The following is an 18,453-nucleotide window of genomic DNA, read 5'->3' on the forward strand; positions in this document are numbered from 1 at the left end:
TAAACTGTCTCTGTCAGACGGGGGTCTTAGCAGAACAAAGGGTGTGTTGAGAGATTCCTGGGGCAGGAAGTCTAGGTAATATTGGCACACTTTTAAGACAATGCTGGCCGAAATAAACGCCAGCCAGGATTGATTAACTGCTTGACTCTGTAATCTCTGAGCTATGCTAATGCTGTAGTATTTATGCGTATGGTTAAATTGTGGTAAGGTTATCACTGAATTATTGTAGAGGAGCAATCTGAGGTTCACTGAAGTCATAGCAAAGGAAACAAAAGCTCAATCAGACATTTCTGTGTATTAGACGATCATGTTAGCATAATAAATCACATCATATATATGTTAATAATAAAATAACAGAATGTGTATAGTATATGTCAAAGGAGCATTTATTTGATCAAAAATAATATTGTCAAATATTTGTATAATTTTAAATAACCTTGATATATTTTAATAAATACTTTTTTGTGAAAACAAGCTAATTTTGTGATTAAAAATATTTGTATTATCTTATTATAATACATTTTTTTTAATCCTATTCCAGAATAATTCATATTATTATCACAGCTAAAGACAGTTGGGCTGCTTAATTTTTTTTCATGAAAACCTAATTATTTTTAGGACTTATGTCTCGAACATCATTTTTTGATGAAGTTCTTCAGATGATTTCTCTTTATCTCTCTTAAATAATAGTAATCATACCTTGAACTAGCTGTTAGTTGTCAGACATTTGACTGGTTGGTAGTAAATAAAAAATAAAGTGAAAAAATCATTTAATTACAATAACAGATTTTTAGATATGTCTGTAAAAGAATGTCATTTTTAAGTATGTCTTAATTTTTGCCAATGTTCCCACTGTCCGTCCTTTATCGCATTTTACTGTCTGTGTAGTCTGCATGCCAGGTCTCTTGGAAAAGGAATTTAGCATGGCCCTCTTTAAAACCTTGCAACATCCAGGGCGAGATGTATGAGAAACAATAGGTTAACGAAACGTGCGCTAGCATGTTGTGCTTTTGTCCATATAAACACTTGTGCACAGAGAGCAAAATTCCAAAAATCCAGCTGGGTGCAATCCAACAATTGGCATGTTAAAGTGGTGGGCTTATATCACGTGTAAGTTATAATGGTTTAATTAGCACAATATGAGTGCAGACATGAATGGGAGTGTGTAGTATTGTGTCATATCTGCCTGTGCGCGTTAGCAGAGACTCCCATTGTTAGTGCTGAATACCTTTGCGGAAAGGCGTCTCTTTCTTTATTGGATAATCCACAGAGGGCCTGGCAGGTTTGCGTGATTGTTGCTTGTTTCTCCGAGCGGATTCTTGTGTGACAGTCTGTGTGTGCCCTCAGAACAAAAGGCTGGCTGCAGCGAGAGCCTGAGAGGCTCAGCCTTTTGGCTCCGTTCCGCGTAGCATCGAGTCTGGGCCTGCTGCAGGCAGGTGTGCCGGGCCGCGGGGCCCCTTCGCTCACACACCTCCACGCGAGCGCTCTCTCTCTCTTTCTCTGTAATTCATACAGTCCCCCTCCGCTCTCCCTCCTGTTCACCGGGAGAGACAAATTAAATGGAGATTCTTGTATCGCTCTGTCATGTTGGGCACTGGGTCTCATAAATCACAATAAAGTCGATTAGAAGCCTCCTGCCGTCTCACCCCCCCCACCACCCTCTCACACCTCGGGGGGTCTCCCGTGGCATCCCGAAACATCTGCATTTATTTACACAATAACACACCTAACTAGGTGCTTCCTAAAAGAGCCGCACAGGGGGAGAAAACGTCAATTAATGCTAATTTGTAAATGTCAGAGGCATGTAAGCTTTCTTATTAAACAACAACAAGCAAGAGGGAAAAAAGCAGAGGGTTGTAAATTGCATGTTGTGGATGTGGGGTGACGTCGCGCGAGCCGACCTCGCTGCCAACTCTTTGGCTGCTTTTGATTAAGGCACATCATGATTGCAGTGGGGTGGGGGGGGTACAGACCACCCGTGTCTGCAAGCGGGGCTCTGTGCCAGGGGCCGCCGCTTGTCTCGTCCCGCAGAGCACCGCCACTCTCTCAGTCGTCGGCGCTCATTCCTGCGGTCTGCTCAAATGACTGAGAGCGCTGAGTCTGTGTCTGCTGACGCACTACAGCAACAACAGGGCATGAGATGATTATTACAACCAGCCTTGGTCCCTCTCGCCCTCTGGAAACAGAAAAAATGGATCCGATCTGCAATTTAAAAGTCCAGCTGCTGGTTTGCTGCATGTAAGCCGCTCACCTCTGTCTATATCTGCATGCATGCCAGTATATAAATTGCTGAATCAGTGTCAGTGGTGAAGTAATGGCACGGGGCGAATCGTAAATTAGAGCCGGCCATCCCCCCCTCTCCCTGAACAGACAGTGGCGGTCGTGTCTGGGCGAGGTAGCCGAGCGAGCGTTGGCAAGGTAATGAATGCCTTCATCTGGCCCCGGCAGTCAGCAGATTGCCCAGCGTTGATGGATACTGTCAGCCCTACGCCACACTACATTTCGTTGCACAATAAACATGGCTGTCAAAGGCAAACAAAGTGAAATCAATTTATCCTGCACGGTGAGCGCGTGCTAAATGAAATTAATGTACTGTGCGGGGAATGCCGTTGCCGTATAATCCGAATGGAAGGGGTCGGGACAAGGCATCTGCTTGCAGCACGTTTGGCGGTAAGAAGTTGTGTGGAGACGAGATCAGAGAGACCCTGACTGATGCACCATGACTATGTAGAGCTAGGCAGCCAGATAAACAGCAACACTGTCTGGATTATTATGATTGTTATACTTGACATGTGTACCCTAAATGGATATTTTGGGTCCTGGGCAAAGCCGTGCTGCCCAGCAGGGCCTGGAAGATAGAGCCTCCTGCTGGCTGCCTGAAACTAAGACTTTGTCTCTTTGAGCGCCAGAGAAGGTAACTCTCCAGCATTGCCTATTTCCTGCTCCTCCTTCTCTGAACACCGCACTGCCCTCAGAATCATCTTGTTGTCCTGGTGCTTTAACAGCCCCGCAGAGCCAAGATCCATTACTTAGCTGGAGATTTTATTTTGTTTATCAACACCAGTGATAATAGAAATCAAAAGCAGGTAGCGCGTGCCAAGACTTGAAGTTTCGGGGTCCTAATGAATACACATCACATGTGGATGATGAAATATTCATGGCTGATTCCAAGCCTTCTTATCCAGTTTTTGGATCATTAAAGATGTATCGTAGCATATGGGAAGGCTTTTTTTTTTTTGTTTTATTTTTCAAGCCTTGTTTATCAACATGTTTTTGTTTGTTGAAATATTCATACAGCTTTTATTTAATTCTTTCACATCTTACATATAAAAGGAAGCAAATGCGCATGCAAACAGAATCATTTTCACTCTGCTGTAAAGTTAAATACAGAAACTGGGGGACACACATGCTGATTGTGAATGGCCTGATTGAGAATTTGCACACCTTCAAGTCTGTTTATAACACTTGTGCCAGGCCTCAATCACTAACTGTATATATGTGTGAATGTGTAAAACCTCTGATCTTACTTTTTAATGCAGAAACTTTTTACTCTTATCATGGAAAGTTTAATCACTTGGTCTTCCCCTTGTCATACTCTGGATATTGACACATTTAGGCAATCTAGGCAATTTAGGCTTGAAAATGTGTTGTTTCAGGCACTCTCCCTTTATTTTACCTCTCTTAAACAAACACCCTCATGCCACATTTCTTATTCAGAGCATTACCGTTATTACTTACAGCAAGAGAAACATTACGACAGTCGGACCCAGAAATGCATGGACGCTTGACTGTACAAACGCTGCGACTCAGACAAAATATTTAAAAGGCATTATAGTCAGGGTCCTCCATGTCTGGTTTGAGCTAGTTTTCACTCATCAGGAGTTCTTTCGACCAACAATGCCTTCTTGTTCCACACTCCAAAACATGGGCTTCTCCCTTCCCATTTTGGGATGGGCAGTCTGGAGTGTGAGGTACGGCTTAAGGCCTCTCAGATCCCCAAACCCAGCTTTTCTGGTTCAGCTCCAGTCACACTGATGTGCTGATGGATGCTCTGCACTACTAAGTTGATTAACGGTTTGCACCCGCTCTCTCCTTCTTCTTGCTCTGGTGTTCCTAGGGTGTAGGGAACTGAATGGCTGTGCAGATAAACCACATCAGTATTATTGTTGGCCAACAGGAGGCGCCAGCACTACCGAGGCACGGGTCTACAGGGAACCCCGGGGAAGGAACAGCAACGAACCTCACATCAAACGGCCCATGAACGCCTTCATGGTCTGGGCCAAAGATGAGCGCCGCAAAATCCTTCAGGCCTTCCCAGACATGCACAACTCCAACATCAGCAAAATCTTGGGTAAGTCGAAGCCCTCAAATCAATCACAACCAGCAGCCATGGCTGTCCTTTCCGTTTTCGTTTGGGATGACGCCACGCTGCATAAGAATAAACTAAACTGGTGCCAAGGGAACTATTGTAGAGTGCTTGAGAAACTGTTGAAAATGTCTTTGCTTGTTTTGGATCACACTTGCCTAATAATCTTTTTAACAGTTCTACATACTGATATTAATTTCATTGGAGTGTCTAGTCAAAGAATGAATGTCAAAAGCTTCTATTCATTTTCAGAAATAATTATTAGCCCAAATAAATCTCAGCATTGTATAATTATAGTATTGCAGCATGTTCATCCCATGTGTTCAAAGCTTCCAAAATTGTCACAAAATAGGAATGGGAAATGTATTGGGAGTCAAAGTCACATCAAATTTGTTGATGTGCAACAAGGAATTTCAAATACATTTGCATCATCATAATTTAAATGTTTAAAAATGTATTATTGCCCAGCAAACAATTTTGTGTCTACGACATCTAAACGTAGACATCTTGGCAAAAACATGGGCCGTCAGTGAAAATTTAATAGACATCATAAACTAGACTAGTCATCAAATAGACAGATTAGAAAGACTTTATATGTGTAGTCATTCATTTCTGTTTATTTGATGACTAGTTTAGTTTTGGCCTATTTTTAGGCGTCTATTAAATTTACGCTGACAGCCCAAATTTAGCCTTGTTTTAGCCAAGACGATGGATGACTATTAGGCGCTGTTTACACTGCCAGTCTTTTTGCTCATATGTGACACAGATCGCATCTGTTCTACCACCGTGTAAACATGAAAAAAAAAAAAAACGCATGCATTCGGACATTCAGAGATCGGTTTCAGGCCTCCTTTATATGTGGAAATAAAGCAGATATAAATTGGATATGTGACAATGCGACTATCATGTAAACAGGCAGATCGGATTTATTGAGGCATTCCATTTTGTACGTCATTAATCTTGCGACAATATGGTATATGGTTGCGGTTTAATGACGTAGAAGAAAGAACGTGTGTGGAGACGCCAACGCAGTAAACAACAAGAGGGTTTAGTTAAAGCCCGTCACAACTTACTCCCACCATACCTGGGATATGAGAGCTAAAAGCAAGACAATTTCTTCCATCATGGCTAGTGTGGCGAGGATGCTAGAACCAACCTTGACGCATGCGCAACATCATAAATTGTATGGCAAGTGTAAATACATAAATCGGATATGGGTAGGCCCACACGAATCTGTGCGCACTGAAATCTGCAAATTTTTAGCCCATTTTTAAGTCTATGTAATTACTTGTGTGAATTTATATTTATTTAGTTTTTAAATTAATTTGACTAATATTATTGTGATATAATAATATTAATATTAAAATGTTTATATGATTTATATACAATAGTTTCTAAAGTAATATTATCAGTATTTAAATAGCTATATACTGTAGAAGATTTGCTTTGTTTACCAAATAAGCGGATCTACTTGCATTTGCATTATAAACATTAAATAAAAGTTAAAAATGTGTTATTTTTTATTTCATATATTAAGTTTTTAGTTATGATACTCCTAAAATCATTTCGCATAAATCTGCAGATTTTTTTTTACAAAATTCTCAGCAGAAATAGCAAAAAATTTAGATATGGGTCATAATTAAAAGAACGTGTAAACGAACAGGCAAAAAAATCTGACAACAATTCGGAATTGGGTGTCAAGACCTGACAGTGTAAACGTGACCTAAGACATCTTTTAAAAACAAAAAAATGCTTGCAGGTAGGTGTTTCTTTGCACAATTTTTAAATGTCTAAAGTATAATAAAATATATATTTTTAAATATACATATACATTTATAAAGACACTGCTTAAATCAGTAAAAATTAGAACAGTAGAAACACTGATGAGGTAAATGGAGGTTTTGTTTTTGCCTAACTGTTTTGGATCAAAACCAAAACGTACAAGACTAAAAATAACTGAATTGCTGCATTAACTGAGAGGGAGAATGTTAAGATGATTGACTGATATTCCAGCATTAAATATGCCGGACCTTGAATTGCACAAATTATGCAAATGGATATTGCCATGCCAGTTTTTCCCCTCCTGGCAATCAATAGACAAGCATCTCAGCATTACATAGCTAAACCTTTGCTGTGAATAAGATGTTCAGGCTATTACCACACCTGCCTAATCTTCTTTTGCAAGTAATTCCACACAATGCAATGCATCTCAAACAGACGAGCGCGCTTAAACTTGATGGTGTGCTGCCCGCGGGAGCAGCTCAATTAGATGGATTTAGTGGCTGTCACGTGGGCAGTGTTTGTCATGAAAAATGACAGGGCTAAATGGGTCTTGTCCCCCAGTCCAGAGAGTCAATAGATCACAGCAACTAAAAGTCCCGTCAGCCTGTACGTTCTGAAGGCTGGAAATATTTACTGTCCTGTTGTTTCCACTAATGCAGCAACGGTAACAGTTGCAATTTTCTCTCATTCACAAAAGCAAAGATGACTTTAGCATAATTCAGATAAATTGCTGCATTCAGACCTTAAATGATCAATCAGATTTGGCATTATCCATTGAACAAAGGATGCTGTGGTGATTTATAAACGATAATGGGTCTTTGGGGCATGATAATTAATGTGTCCAAGTGGACACTTCATACGGAAATACTAATATTAGAAAAGGCATACAGGGTGAAATGGTATTGGTGTGATGTCAGATTGCCTTATATTTTGGAATTGGGTAACAATTTATTTTGGAACAAATGGATTGTTGGGGAAGCAATGCATAGTCTGATGTCATTTGATCTGATAGAGTAACTCTTGTGACAGACAGATATAATGTGTAGTCTGAATGCAACTTTAAGCTCATTCTTTGTCTAAAAAACGAATAAATAATGTAATAATCATGTATAACTCCTAACTTCTCATCTGTGTTTAACAGGATCTCGCTGGAAGTCTATGACGAACCAGGAGAAACAACCGTATTACGAAGAGCAGGCACGGCTCAGCAAGATCCACCTGGAGAAATACCCCAACTACAAGTACAAACCCAGACCCAAGCGCACCTGCATCATCGACGGCAAGAAGTTGCGCATCAGCGAGTACAAGCAGATGATGAGGTCACGGAGACAAGAGATGAGGCAGTTCTTCACTGTGGGGTAGGTCCATGACAGAAAATCAAACCTTCAGAAACAATAGCAGGCGGGAAGCCAAGAAGTCCTGCCCTACGTTAAACCCCCCGTACACTGTTAATAAAGCCAGCTTAGAGCTTTCACAATAGGCAGGTAATGACTCCATGCTGTGTGCCAAGTCCTGGTCTAAAGCCAGTGACCCCCTAATCAGGTTGATTGGAGTAATTCAGCCACTTAGCTCATTTGTCACATTATATGGCCTTCGCACTTAATTTTAACATCCGCTTCAAAGAAGAGCGATCGCCGCCTTTTGTTGCCTACACGCTCCCTTTGTGATTATATGCTGCAGTAAATTTATTTTTCCCTCAGAGGAGGGGAATTGCACTGTCTGGCCCTGGGTTGAATCCATTGACAAAATAGTATTTTCTTTCAGCTGCTTGAAAGTAGTGGTTTATCATATTTAGACGGTAACAGAGGGCAGCGGGACTCACGTAGCCATTATTTTAGGATATTAGAGTAGAGTATGAATGTAGAGAGGGCTGCAGGGCAGATGTTTGGAGCACAACGCTATAATTTACTGCGTGTGGTGAGTGAAGAAAATGCCTGCTCCAGGTGTTTCCACTTCAACAGCAAGAAATACGAGCGCTGGAGTATCAATCAGCCTGTTAAAGATCAGGAGACTGTGTCTCTACTAACCAATTGGCTTTGTCGCCACGAAAGAAATGAGTGTCATTTTCACAATCGTTGTCGCTGATTGGGAATCATTTTTACACAGCTACTGGCTGGAACGAGCTTCGACCAGTGCTTAGTTTTGTACATTCTTTCCATTCTCCAATTCCCCAAGACCGTAATTGTCTTCCTTGAGAAGCGTTAAACTTGTCATCCGACTCTTAAAAGCTTTTAAGCGTCTCTGAGCTTTTCAAAAAGTAAAAAGGCACACTTGTTTATGCTTAAGTATAAATCTGTCCTTTTTTCACCTCTGTATCAGGCAGCAGCCACAGACGCAGATCCCCATCACCACCAGCGCAGGCGTTGTGTACCCGGGTGCCATAACCATGGCCACCACAACGCCATCCCCGCACATGACGTCAGACTGCTCCAGTGCCTCGGCCAGCCCTGAACCCACCATCCCCGTCATCCAGAGCACCTTCAACATGAAGATGGAACCGGGTACCATGGTGCCCAGCGACGCAGTGAACGGAGAGGACGAGATGGACATGTACGAGGACTTTGAGGACGAGCCCAAATCGGACTACAGCAGTGAGAATGACACACATGAGCCGGTCAGTGCCAACTGAGGCTAAACAGCAGGCGAAGAATATCCTTTTATTAGAGGAAAGACTGAAGAAGATGAAAAGAGAACACGGCGAACAAAAAAAAAACACGAAAAAAGAAAAACTTGTTTCTGATGATGTACGTTTTGGGAGCCAGCATGCAGATGTGGCTCCTGCAGATTTAACAGCTATTGGTCTTAAGTGTTTCTCCGAGTGTGAAACAATTTGATTGTGTTTTATTTTGGCTTTTTTTTTTATTGTTATTTTATTTTTTCATTTTCTTGTGTTTTGTTCATGGACAATTTAGGGTATTTCCTACAACGTTTTTGAATAATAGGACTTGACGATTGAAACATTTCATATGAATGCATAACTCACAGTCTTACTTAAATTCATATGGATTTACACATGTATTAGAATTTTTCGTTTGAAGCGTACATTACTGTTTTTGATGGGGTTCTATATCTCACTCAGGTATGCTGTACCAGCCAACAGCGTGTGAATGTTTTGAATCAGAACTATTTAAAATGAAAAAGACAACGACACGTCATTTGACATTTCATAATACGATAAAACTGAAGAAGTCCTTACATTTGCTGAACCATAGAGGGAACGCCTAAAACTCCCCATTATTGTTATTATTGTTGTTATTGTTGCTGTTATTATTATTTTATTATTATTATTATTATTATTTACATTTAAATGTCCAGATGTGCCAAACATATCATAAGCTTCTTCCAGCTCTTAAATCTTAATTTGAAAGTCTTAAGGGAGAGACTGCATGAGTCTTAGACAATCCTTGCAATCTTATCTACAAAGTCCACTTTTTTCCCCCCTTCCTAGCACGTTCGAATGCTCAGGAACTAAGAGTGTCATAGTTTTCTAGGAGGTTTGATGCAGTGATCGCCCGACCACCATCCTCGGTCTTACCCGCTCGCTTCTTAATCACAGTGATTGTAATCAGGCCAGAATGCCAAGGGGCCAAATGGCATCCAATCTGCAGAATTGGACAGGCAGCAAAAGGCAGCTTTGGTGTATTACAATCACAAATTGCTGTTGTACCGTATGTACGTTCTGCTAAAGCCTTTAGTCCTGTTTTACAGGGCCAAAAGTTTAAAGTCTTTTATTCACACTCAAGTCTTGTAGACATTGTAATCTTAACTGACAGAAAATAGTCTTAAATGTGTTTATCTTTAAGTCTTAACTTTACATTTTGCAATGGGTTAAGGAGAAAACCCCCTAAACTAATAACGGCACTTATTTTTCAAATTGACTGCTTAAGGATACTTAAATTGGAGGTACTTTGGTTTTATTTACATGCATATTCTGAAATGAATAGATTTGAAAACGCACAAAGACAGACTTGCCATTTTTCAAATCGTCGGATTGGATATTTTTCAGCACTTGGAAAAAACGAAATGACAAATCATAACAAGAAAAAAAATCCACACCATTTGCTCCTTTGTATTCAGATAGGCAGTCCTGCAGCTCTACTAAATTATCCAGCCGTTCAGAATCTCAGGCTGTTTTGATGCGGAAGGACAGCCAAAAAGCAGCCAGCGGTCAAGGCCTCGTGTTTTAGGCTTTGGCCCTACCGAAAGCTCCTACAGAGTGCGAGTGCCATTCACCTCCACTCACCTGACCTCTGCCCAGCCTCAAGGGGCTGCCATCTGGCTCCCGGCATCGGCCCGTGCCCAGGAGAAAGGTAGCGAACAATGGAGTCGAGGCCCATGTGGTTTATTGTGGCCTCTCTCCATCAAAGCGCTCGCGAAAGGCCGCGGCCAGAAGCAGCCACGAGGTGCTAGCGAGCAGATGGAACAAGTAGATCAAGCTGTGGGGGATTATTAAAATGACTGACGAGTCGGTATCATCTGAAATACGCCATTATTAATGCATGAGTCCCGCTATTTTGCCTTTGCCCTTGAACCTGTCTGTTTCATGGCTAACCCAGAGATTAGAAAAGACAGGATATGTCAGAGCGAGGCCGCTGGTCACTGCATTACCTACCTCCAAAGGTCTAAAAGGTACCGATGGCTATTTAGCGCTTACTTCTCCCAGCATTTGACTCTATTCAGGGCCCCTTTTTGAAAAGCATTTACTTCATCTGTGGAAGTTTCGAGCACTTCTTTAGAAGCTTGTATTTGTACCTTTTACTTCATTGGTTTTGTTTTAGTTTGTTGTGATTTATTTTTATTTTTTACATAAGGTACAATACTTGGCTGGGTGTCCCTTGGCATCTGTTCTTGGCATTTTATTTTATTTTTTTGTTTCCCTGCTTACAAGCCAACGTTTATTGTTTAAAGCTGTTATATCTGTTTGCTGGTGGATTGGTTGATTTGTACGTGATTTGTACATATTTCCTTGACCATGCCAAGCCAGTTCTGTAGGCTGGTAGCAGACAAAAGGACTGTTGTTGGGACTGAAACTTGATTGCGCTTGTATAGATTAAAAAACAAAAGAAAAAGGAAAAAAAAAGAGACAATTTCAATCTCACATGGAGACAATGATTCAAAAGTGTTACAAGCACTGGATATAAATGGTATTTTTATCAATTCTGACTAATGTGAAGCCGTTGTGCGAGACAAAAAAAAGAAAAAAAAAGAAAACCTTCATGAACAAGTCACCTGTTTGGACTCATGTGAGCGTGCCTCACAGTTGCCAGATTTGAGTCATTTTTCTCTTGACATATTTTGTTTATTTATGCAAAGACACGTGATGAATGAACACTTTGTTTAAGCTCCAGTGCTGCCTAGGGGAGAAAGAGCAGTAAATACTCGACGGAGAGGCTCGTGTAGCGACTGGCCAACTGAGACACACCGGACTTCAGTAGCACATTTTAATGGTCATGTATGTTTGTGTTGTATATTGTATTTGAAGCTCTCTAGTGCATATAGACATTTTATTGTATTTATTAGCCAGCATTGGCTCTAAAAGTGTCAGTAGAACAGAATTAAAGGACAATCAGAGAACAAGAATAAAAAGTGAAATTTCAAAATGGATTGGAGCTCAAAACAAAGTTTCTTTTCTTTTTATTTTTTTTAAATCTCCATCTCATTACAGATCTCTTCATTGTAAATATAACATAGGAAAATAGAATTCTATTTTTGTTCACGGATACTTGCTGAAGTATAAATTATGTATTTGACTTTTTTATGTTGTTTTCTTTGTGTGTATGATTTTTTTTTTTTGAGAAAGTCACAAGAATGAAATCACAAACTGACAATTCACTGTACCTCATGTAGTTGCTGAATTCAACTACAGTGCTCAGCATATATAAGCACACCCCTTACAAATCTAACTTCTATTTTTAATAGGAAGCTATACAATGTTATATTTGTGCATATACATTAGATTAGTCAGTACTGAAGCCAAATCTGGAGCTTATCTAACAAAATAACTTATGATAACGATCCAAAAACTACTACACCCAAATTTATGTAATAGAAAAATATTAAATACAAAATTAAAAAAGAGGAAAAATCAAGAGAAGCAAAAAAAAAGTAAAAGAATTTGTTGAAATTTTGAATTTAATTGTATTATCTCCTGATTTCTAAATACGTTTGGTGACTAAAATATTACTTTGATAAATATATTTGTTTAATAAATCTGTTTTGTTTAAATGCACAAAAATACATTGCCTATATTCACTGAGAAATGGATAAAAATATTCGTTTTCAAAACGGGGTGTACTTAATTACGCTGAGCACTGTACCTCCCTGTTGACTGAGTAGTATTGGAGACAAAGCTGATACACACGTCTGTGTGTTTCATCGATGAACCTCGCACTCCATGCTGAATTAACCAGCCATTTGCTATGTTGTTAATGCACTCTGTAGCAAAGGACAAATCTTGAAATGCGTGATTTGTTTTCCTGTTTTTCTTTTTTCACAATTTGTTTTCTAAATGCTGAGGTACTTGCTGAAGTTATAAGATAATTGGTGCCAAATTTGAACGAGAGAACATGTTATTTTGGTGTTTCTTACAGTACAGCATCATCTAATGAAAAAAAAGGTATGTGAGTTCTCTGTGATCCATTGGGGATGTGCAAATATTTATGAGTTTTTGTTTGTGCTGCACAACGCAGACCCACTCTGTGCATTTGAGGTTTTCATACAGTATTTCGCTTCATAGTGTTTAATAGACATTTCCCATCCAGTCAACAGCAAGTCTAAATGCCATTTCTTTTATAATACATAACTGTCACTGCCATTTAATGCAAATAACTGAGGACAAAGCTTGGGTGTTTCTACTTATCTTACTGTAATGCTTTTTATTTTGGTATGGACTTTTGTGATGTATATTGTGGGATAGTTTTTGTTAATTTAATCAGCACAATTCACTGACATGCTGGACTGACATGCTAGCTGCTGTTCAGAAGAGTAAAATGTTGCTGTCAGGGCTGTTGTCAATGGTACTTTGCTTTTAGATTTCTGTAGTCTCTCAAGCAACACTGTGTGTGCGTCTCTGTCGCTAGCAGCCTAATAACACTTTCATTTTGTCTTTGTTTGGGTGTATGTGAGTGTGTGTGTGAGTGTGAGACCGGTTTCTCAGCAGGTACATAGATTCATGGCAGGTATTATTGTGTGGGCGATATTAGAGATATAGAATAGTATCTGTTGCTGCTTTTGGAAAAAACAAAGTTTTAATTCTAAAAAATGTAAATAGTTTTATCATAATATCTTGTACAGTCCAGTGTAAAGTTTTTAATTGACTTCAAAAGGTTGCCATCACATTTGTGTTCACATTCTTCTTTATACAGTACAAAAGACAGCTATTTGCTAAGGATTTTATTGTTTAAAAAAAAATGAAAAAGGTACTAAAAAAATGTTTTTTTTTTGTTTGTTTGCTTGGCTTTAGTATGTAAACCAGCAAGTCATTGGTTTCCATGTGCAGTATTGACGTGAGGTAAACTAATTAATTCTACAGTTGTATGTCCAGAGACCAGTTTTCTCTGTAATGGTAGTATTAATATATCAAATAAATTAAACCAGATGAGTGACACATTTTGGTGTGTTTAGACACCTTAGTGAATTGTACAGATATCTAGGTTGTTCTCCCCACAAGCAGCGTTTGGCATATTGTAATGTAACACCATTTCTAGTTTATTCCCAATTCACTGATGTACGACGGCAGATTGGGGTGTTCCTGTCTGTTTGCTTATTTACCTCAAGAGTTCCTCTTTTTCCATAAAAGATAGAGTACACACACATATGGCAAAATCGTCTCACCATCACTCCATCTTTTGTACTGCTGTTGACACTTACAAATTAAAGAGACATTTTGTTTTATTTTTTGTGTGTTGTTGTTTTTTTCCTGTGGTAACTGGTGCTCATACATATTCATAATATATTTATCCTGAATTATGAATTAAGTGGAATTAATTTGACAATGTGAGTTTGACATATTAAGTGAATTCACTTCATATACCCTGAGCATAATACCATGAGCTGCAGTAGAAATGGGACTGAAGAGACTTCAAACATTTACATAGTTTAGTCTGTTTGTTAGCAAATAAGTAAACTCGACACATGCAAACAATTTACATATTTGGCAGCCTTGTTACCAGCTGCCTTTTTTAACACATTCCACGGACAGGTTGCAGATACAAGGACAACAAAACTAATGTAATATTACTTTTGTCTGACCTCATTTTTATAGTTAATTTCTACACAGGTTAAATACACCAACTACAAATATTTTTACAAGTATAATGAATTCGCCTACAGCTCTCACACCTGCACCAGTTACAGCATTAGCTATAGCTAAAGTCTCTGCAAATTATATATACATATACATAATGTGAGCCTATTTTTTAGTTAAATACATTCTTACCCGTGTGTAGTCAAATTAAACATGATGTCTATTGCACATCGATGATATTTGCCGCAAAAAAAGACTGCTCCATAGACTGCTCATTTCTCTACTGTACATAATACACGTGATCGCGTTGCCTACATGATTACATCACGCCAAAGCACGTGACCTGTGAGCGCGGGAGAAACACGTCGGATCAAAATGTCGGCTTTCAGCGGCCTGTGCAGGTGGGTCACGCAACACGCCAATGTAGTTTTTAATATAAGCTAAATGATGTTTGAGCGTTTATTAGATGTTGTGTTGTGTTATCAAGGTAGCGTGAGCAGCCGTCACGTTTTTAAAGGGACAGTCCTGTTTATGTGTTTGACCGGTGTTACGGTTTAACTGGTGACCGTGTTAACTGGTGTCCCTTTCCAGATGTAAGCTATTTACGTTTGCAGATTGGCAGATTCGTCACTTTTTCACAGCAACAAAACATGTCCATACCAAATAAAGATTCTTATTACTTGGTGTCAGTGTCATTGTGTGCATTATTGATTTTAATATCTGTGTAGCAGAACAGTAAATAACCAAAGTAAATTAAAAAAAAAATTAGAATTGACATGTCTTTAACAGGATTCGAACCCGTGTAGTGAAAAGGTTTAGCACACGTATTAGTCAACTTATCTAACTGAGCTACTCAGAACTGCAAACGAAGCGGTCTGTTTTAATATCTTTGTCAATTAAAACATGCCTTGCTGTGGTTGTGGACCCGTGTTAACATGTTTCCATCGATGTTAACATGTTTACATGTTGTTTAGTTACATGTACTCGCGTTAACGTGTTTCTACAAACTCTCCCGCTGATAGAATAGCTCTCTGTGACTAAACGATGCTTCATCAGTTGCTCAAACCATGTTTTTTCTTAGTTCTAGACTCATGTCTACCTGTGCCTTTGGAGTCGTGTTAACTCGTGACCCATGCTCATACATGTAATGTAAATAAAGATTTTATCCAAAAAAGGAATACAATGACGATATTATTATGCAACGTATTATGTCTAATATATATAATATTTATTTCATATATAATATTATGCAACACAATATTAGAATATTATGCAATCAGAATATAATAGTCCCATTGACTCGTGTTAGTCTGTGTCTACAAAGTTAAACGAGCTGATATTTTCTCAGAATAGCTCTAAATGACTACGATGTTCCGCTAAATAAGCATACGTTATAAATCGCAGTCCCCCCCCCCCCCCCCCCCCCCATTTTATTTTAAAGAGAATTAAAAAAATCAGGCTACATAAACAAAACTCGTATGTGGATTCGAACCTACTAACAAAAGAGAAGCATGAATGGAACATAAGTGCTATCTAATTGAGCTATCAAGCTGTGTTGAAACGTAAGGCTTAGCAGCTTTTAGTAATTTTATCGCATGTAGCCAAATCATGTTCATAAGTACCTTGATACAGATGTGACCAAGATCATACATTGAAATGTTGCGATTTTCAATTAATATTGTGTTGCATAATATTATATATGAAATAAATATTATATATATATTAGACATAATACGTTGCATAATAATATCGTCATTGTATTCCTTTTTTGGATAAAATCTTTATTTACGTTACATGTATGAGCATGGGTCACGAGTTAACACGACTCCAAAGGCACAGGTAGACATGAGTCTAGAACTAAGAAAAAACATGGTTTGAGCAACTGATGAAGCATCGTTTAGTCACAGAGAGCTATTCTATCAGCGGGAGAGTTTGTAGAAACACGTTAACGCGAGTACATGTAACTAAACAACATGTAAACATGTTAACATCGATGGAAACATGTTAACACGGGTCCACAACCACAGCAAGGCATGTTTTAATTGACAAAGATATTAAAACAGACCGCTTCGTTTGGAGTTCTGAGTAGCTCAGTTAGATAAGTTGACTGATACGTGTGCCAAACCTTTTCACTACACGGGTTCGAATCCTGTTAAAGACATGTCAATTCTAATTATTTTTTTTATTTACTTTGGTTATATACTGTTCTGCTACACAGATATTAAAATCAATAATGCACACAATGACACTGACACCAAGTAATAAGAATCTTTATTTGGTATGGACATGTTTTGTTGTGGTGAAAAAGTGACGAATCTGCCAATCTGCAAACGTGAATAGCTTACATCTGGAAAGGGACACCAGTTAACACGGTCACCAGTTAAACCGTAACACCGTCACTGGTGTTGTCTTTAAAGATTCCCCTTTTCCAAAACTTTTAGAAAACACCACAAACACAAACAAATGTGCAGGACTATCATTGGTAGCTACAGCAATTATAGGTCTTTACCTATAATTGAAATGAAGGTGGTACAATCCTGATTATGTTTTCCCAGTTGAAGCAATTACATTTAAACTGGCCTTTAAATCGAATAATAGCAAAGACAGACTGTTAGAATCCGCTGTATTAAATTATATTGTTTTTGTGGATAGGGGAAGGGTGAATGTTCACAGATATGGAGATTTGATAGCTTGATTCAATTTCTTTATAGCTATTATTTTGAAAACTGTTTGCTAATTTATTTGCAGCTTTTTGTAATGTATTCTATTTATTCTATCTTTTGCAAATAATAAGAATAAAAACAAATTGCTGACTGTTTCAACTGTTGGGGTGTTGATAATCCCTTATTTTCACATCCCAATGTTGACGGGTATGTTAGTGTGTAGCCAGACATGGAAAGTAACAAAGTACCAATACTTTGTTTCTGTACTTAAGTAGATTTTTCTAAAATCAGTACTTAACTAGTTTTTGACAATTAATTATTATTTTTTTTACTTTTACCCATTTTTTTCCTACAAATAACTGTACTTTTTACCCCTACATTTTTAAACCAGACTTGTTACTTTTCTTTTTCATGTGTTTGAAGGCGATCTTTTAATTTTTGTCATTACGAAAGTTGAACGTCTTTTTAATTTAGTCACTTAATTTTTTTCATTGCCCGCATTCACACAAATACGCAGCTTATTCAAGCCATGTTGATCATGCATCGTATGCAGGCTAGTTTTAAATGGCTAACGCAAGGGCTATTTTAGGATTTAAATTTTTATATATATATATATATATATATATATATATATATATATATATATAATTATTAGATTTATAAGTAGTAATTCAATAGTAATTCACTTAAAAATGTTTAATATGGTAGGGTTGTATACTTGTATTCCACTGTTTTACAGGCACAGCCATTTGAGTTCGGAGTAAATCAAAAAGCCTCAACCCACCTGTTTACTGTAGTAAAAACCACTTTCTATTTTCAAGTGCATTTTTTGTTTTTATGTATAAAATAAGAAAACTGCCACTTTTTCTAATTAAATGGCATACATATATATTTTAAACTTACAGGCTAATTCACATATTTCATTATCTGAATGATACTAATAAATAAGTACTTATTTTAATACTAGACAACAATTGATCTTTCTATTTCTGTCAGTGACAGTTAAAACGAGTACATTTCCTAAGTGGTTCTGTCTCTGTGTTTAATCCTTTCTGTGCAAGACTGTATGGTATAGTTAATGCCACACAAACTGTAAAGTGTTTTATTTTTGTAGTTCATTTTAAAATAAAAATAGCGAAATGTTACATTTTTAGCTGAAGGAAACAGCTGTGCTGATGAGGTGAACGCCGAGAAAACCCCACTTCTCTTCCATGACATTGGGATACAGGAGATATAAGGCTATCTATATCAAACGACTGCAAATAAGCAGATATTATATCGATAATTTATCAATAAACATGATTGATGCTGCACTTTTTACACCAGGTAATATGATGTGTTTTAGTTGATCAAACATATTCCCATTTAAAGTTTAGTTTTTTCCACTTCTAGGCTGC

The 18,453-nt window shown here is 38.2% G+C and overlaps 1 protein-coding gene and 1 long non-coding RNA gene across 51 annotated transcripts in view; both read left to right on the forward strand.

Moving 5' to 3' along the window:
* The window catches only part of sox6 (SRY-box transcription factor 6), a 200,998-nt gene extending 186,959 nt beyond the window's left edge, over window positions 1-14,039 (forward strand). For 26 of the 50 annotated variants that reach the window (XM_087259733.1, XM_087259736.1, XM_087259740.1 and 23 more), the window contains 3 exons: window positions 4,178-4,351; window positions 7,290-7,506; window positions 8,468-11,414. In XM_087259733.1, coding sequence (XP_087115859.1) covers window positions 4,178-4,351; window positions 7,290-7,506; window positions 8,468-8,777 — 701 coding nt within the window. In that variant the 3' untranslated portion in view covers window positions 8,778-11,414. Of the gene's footprint in view, window positions 1-4,117; window positions 4,352-7,289; window positions 7,507-8,467 lie in introns of all 50 variants that reach the window. The other 24 variants (XM_087259709.1, XM_087259720.1, XM_087259714.1 and 21 more) reach the window with 2 other exon arrangements.
* Window positions 14,040-14,733: 694 nt separating this feature from the next.
* The window catches only part of LOC147835995 (uncharacterized), a 120,527-nt gene continuing 116,807 nt past the window's right edge, over window positions 14,734-18,453 (forward strand). Inside the window, exon 1 of the long non-coding RNA XR_015495725.1 lies at window positions 14,734-14,794. This is a non-coding gene — a long non-coding RNA (uncharacterized LOC147835995). The remainder of the gene's footprint in view (window positions 14,795-18,453) is intronic.

Source organism: Danio rerio, chromosome 7, assembly GCF_052040795.2.
Source record: "Danio rerio strain M-AB ecotype USA chromosome 7, GRCz13ab, whole genome shotgun sequence".
Lineage (NCBI taxonomy): Eukaryota > Metazoa > Chordata > Actinopteri > Cypriniformes > Danionidae > Danio > Danio rerio.